The sequence below is a fragment of the Meleagris gallopavo genome, chromosome Z, assembly GCF_000146605.3.
Source record: "Meleagris gallopavo isolate NT-WF06-2002-E0010 breed Aviagen turkey brand Nicholas breeding stock chromosome Z, Turkey_5.1, whole genome shotgun sequence".
NCBI lineage: Eukaryota > Metazoa > Chordata > Aves > Galliformes > Phasianidae > Meleagris > Meleagris gallopavo.
The window spans coordinates 58,614,133-58,618,473 of NC_015041.2; the positions used below are offsets into that span (position 1 = coordinate 58,614,133).

Consider the following 4,341-nt stretch of genomic DNA (forward strand, 5'->3'; position numbering starts at 1 on the left):
TTGACTGGTGGAGTAACTCCCAGGCATGCCAGAGAGGAAGGCGCCAGGGAGACAGCCCCCAGAAAGTGATGGACCCCACGTCCTGTCACCGTCGGGCAGAGACGGGGGTCCTGAGAGACGGGGAGAACTGGGAGACAGTCCCAGCTCGGCATCGTGGGTGAACCCCTTCCTTGGCAACTTTACTTGCCCACGTGCCCCCAAGTGAGGCACAGATGAGAGGCACAGTGAGTTGAAGGGGAGGTGAGCAGGGAGGCACGGGAAGCTTTGCCTAAGACAGCGCCAAGGGCGAGGCGGCCGACTCTGCGTCTCCAGACTGCCTCTGCTAAGACAGACAGAAGGCTCATTGTTGTAGGTGATTCCCTCCTCACGGGAACTGAGGGCCCCATATGCAGACCGGACCCGACTCACACGGAGGTGGGCTGCCTCCCTGCGGCCCAGGTCAAGGACACAAGTAGAAAACAAAACTCCCAGATGCGGTTCATCCCTCTGATTACTACCCATTACTGATAGTTCAGGCAGGCAGTGATGAAGTAGCTCAGAGAAGCATCAAAAAAGACTTCAGGGCTTTAGGGCGGTTGGTTGAGGGAGCGGGAGCACAACTGATACTTGCTTCTATCCTTTCTGGGCCGGTGAGCGACCCGGCCTAATGGCTGCAGGCCGGTGTCACTTGTCTCTAAGAGGGAAGCGGATCCTAGCCCCAGAGCTAGCGGGGCTCATTGAGAGGGCTTGAAAGGAGGTAGGAAGGGGGAAGGGGATGCAATGAGGCTCGCTAGGGTAGAGCAAGTAGTCCGGGATTTTATACTAGATCCGATGGGGGAGAGAGTCAAGTGCGGTGGGACAAAGGAAAGGGTTGCTGTCACGCCAGGAGATTGCGGGGAAAAACCTCTAAACTGTCCTGTAGGATCTTGTGGGAAGTCCACAGAGGAGGTAATTTTGCTGACCCCCTGTCCAAAACCTTCTCACGTCCCTCTAGGAAGCAGTGGGAGAAAACTTCAGATTTCTTTTGGAGCTTTGAGGGAGGGCCCCTCTAGCAAGGTAATGCACCAGAAGGCCCAGCTGAAGTGCCTTTCCACTAATGCACGCCGCATGCAAAACAAGCAGGAGGAGTTGGAAGCCATGATGTGCTTGGAAAATACTGATCTGGTTGCTACCAGGGAAACGTGGTGGGACAAATCTCACAACAGGCATACGGAGATTGAGGGCTGCAGGCTCTTCAGAAGGGATAGACAGGGTAAGGGCGGAGGGGGGGGAGGTGTTGCCCTCTATGTTACGAAGTGGACAGTTTGCAAAGAGCTGTGTCTGAGTGACAGCCATGACCAGGTTGAGAGCTGACCTGGAGTTATCTCTAGATCTGTGTTTGTGACAGGGGCAGCAGGCTGTAAAAAACCCAAACAAATAAATAAATAAAGAGAGAGGGGGAAAAGAAAGTGCTGATGGTGTACGGCCGGTCAGCCTGGTCCCGTGACTAATGAGGCAGTGGTCTTGCAGGCAAGGGTAGTGAGATAGTAGATGGGTCTAACAGAGAAAAAAAAAACAAACAAAACAGAGCAATGGCAACGATCTGAGGAGGAACGTTAATTTACTAAATGCAGTAAAATCAAACACAGCGAGAGTGTTGGAAGCCTTTCGCTGCAGACTGCAGAGGGAAACACGTGCTTCTGCGCAGCAAAACCAAAAGAATCTGTGAGACGGAGAGAGGCCGGTGCCCTGCCAGGTGCTCCACCTTTCTTGCTCTGGGCAAAAGCAAGAGGACTTCTTACCTCTGGGGAACGCCACTCTTCCCTTCCCCCTCCGAGAACCAACACGCCAAAAAAAGGCAGCCCACAGAACCAGAACATTAACTCGCGAACTCCGTATGCTTTCCACGATGCTATGATATGGAATACCACCAAGAAAAATCACAAAACCACAACAAGAGCTTATGGGTGAAAATCAGGGGTCGGTCCAGTGAAGGGCATCTAGTGGTTGTGGTCTGCTACAGGCCACCTGATTGAGGGGAGCCTGCTGACGAGGCCTTCTTGCTTCAGCTGCAGGAGGTGTTGCGCTCGCAGGCTCCTGTCCTGATGGAGGATTTCAACCACCCGGATATCTGCTGGGATAGCAGCACGGCGGGTGGCAGACAAGCCAGGAGATTCCTGGAGTCTGCTGAGGATTACTTCCTCGTCCACGTACTAGGCGGACCGACCCGAGGTGAAGCCCTGCTGGACGTGGAGCTCACCGGTGCAGAGGGGAGCGTTAGAGAAGGTAAGATTGGAGGCAGCCTGACCACGCCCTGGAGGAGTTTGTGATCTGGAGGAATGCAGGCTTGGCAAAAAGCAGAGTCAGCACCCTGCACTTCAGGAGAGCAAACTTCCAGCTGCTCAAGGAACTGCTGGGTGCGATCTCCTGGCAAACTGTCCTTAAGGGCACAGGAAGAGAATGCAGCTGGCAGCTCCTTAAAGACACCCTTCTACCAGTGCAAGTGCTCTCCATCTCCCAGTAGATGCTCCAGAAATGGAGCAGAGGAGACGGGCGACCAGCATGGCTGAGCAAGGACCTGCAGCTAAAGCTGATGGAGAAGAGAGACATGTCCAGGAAGTGGAAGCAGGGTTGTGTAGCCTGGGAAGAATATATCTCCCTCTGGAGAATGACTTGGGGGTCCTCGTAGACGAGAAGCTGGAGGTGAGCCAGCAGTGTGCCTTTACAGCCCAGCTGTCTGTCATCTGTGAAACCTCATGGAGAACAAGGGAGATGCCTGAAGGCTGGAGGATAGTCAACGTCATTCCAATCTTCAAAAAGGTCGGGAGGGAGGACTCAGGAAACTATAGGCCAGTCAGGCTCACATCCATCCCTGGGAAAGTGTTAGGAAGAACTCATTCTGGATATCATCTCAAAGCAGGTGGGGAAAAAGAAGGGTTATCCAGAGTAGTAAACTCGGATTTACTACAAAAAGATCGTGCCTGACTGCTACCGTGGTAGCCTTTGTAGATGTCAGGACTGGCTGGGTAGCTGCCTTAGTAATCCGGCGTAATGCCGGACCTGGCAGACGTTTTGAATCGCAGGATCCTGGGATGGCTTGGGTTGGAAGGGACACTGAGGTCTTTCAAGTTCCAAACTCCTGCAGTGTGTTGGTTGCCACCCACTAGATCAGGCTGCCTGGAGCCCTGTCCAGTGAGGCCTTGAACATCTCCGCAGAGGGCGGAGATCCACATCTCCACTGTCTAGGCGTGGGGGCTCTCCCATCAGCGTTGGCCTGACTTTCATGCAGAAGCTGACTTTCATGGTCAGGCTGGATGAGCAGGGATGCTCCAGTGTGACTCCAGGACTGCGGCCCTGGGCAAGGGACAGCTCCTTTCCTGTCTCTGGCATGGTGACCACTGCCAGCAGGCCAAAGAAAGCAAACCTCACAAGTTTTCCTGACTCATTTTATATGCAGGCTTGAAGGGAATCGTGCCCTGCCTATGCCACTTTGCCTCTGGGAATTGTATAAGGCTTGAAGCTTTGATGTGTGAAGGCTTGGACAGGAAAGGATCGTAAAACCCACCCAACCCCAAGTGCCTGCCGCGGGAGCGCTGCCACCCAGCAGGTCAGGTTAGAAGAGGGCCCTGTCCAACATGGCCTGGAGCGCCTGCACCCACAGCTTCTCTGGGCAGCTGTGCCAGGGCCTCACCACCTTCCGAGTGAGGAATTCCCTCTCGCAGTTCACCAGACCTCCTCTTTTCTCAGGTCAAAACCTTGTCCTGTCACCATCAGGCCATGGAAAGTCGATCAGCACACACACACTCGAGAAGCCGGCTGAGCTGTTGACCCACAGACCTTTATTAGACTCTCTGCTGCGACGTCCCAGCACGGGCGCGCTGCAAAAGGCCTGAGGGAGGCCATCCTTGCTCCCTGCTGATGGCAGCACCGGGCCCCTCACCCTGCGCTGCCCACAGGAGCCGCCGCCCTGCCGCGCCCTCAGCCTGGTGGTGAGGTGGTGACCGTGATGTCACAGTGGTGGCCATTGTGACCCGCGGGCCGGGAGCAGAGCAAAGGCTGCCGGGCTGGGGCCCTGCTCATTGCGGCCTGGTGAGGCGTGGAGAGAGCAGGGACTTTCTCGACTCTCTTGTTTCTCACTGTTGATGCCGAGCATGACTGAAGGAAAAGAGGAGGCCCCCAACTCCGGGGAGCCAGGTGAGAGCCCCAGCTTGGCCCGTGGCTGCCCGCTGGAGCTGCTGGGCCTGCAATGCCCCCTTTCCCTTCCACCCCCTCCAGCCCTGCCCCTCAGCCGGCACGGCAGGCACGGAGCAGGCCCTGGGGACGGCCCCCAGGAACACCCGGCCCTGCCAGGTGCTCACCGCTGCTCACGGTTGCTCTCTCCTT

At 55.9% G+C, this 4,341-nt stretch overlaps 1 protein-coding gene across 1 annotated transcript in view; it reads left to right on the top strand.

The window, feature by feature from the left end:
• Window positions 1–3,009: 3,009 nt before the first annotated feature.
• The window catches only part of LOC104915290 (hydroxysteroid dehydrogenase-like protein 2), an 8,629-nt gene continuing 7,297 nt past the window's right edge, over window positions 3,010–4,341 (top strand). Inside the window, exon 1 of the mRNA XM_031557444.1 lies at window positions 3,010–3,059. Coding sequence (XP_031413304.1) covers window positions 3,010–3,059 — 50 coding nt within the window. The remainder of the gene's footprint in view (window positions 3,060–4,341) is intronic.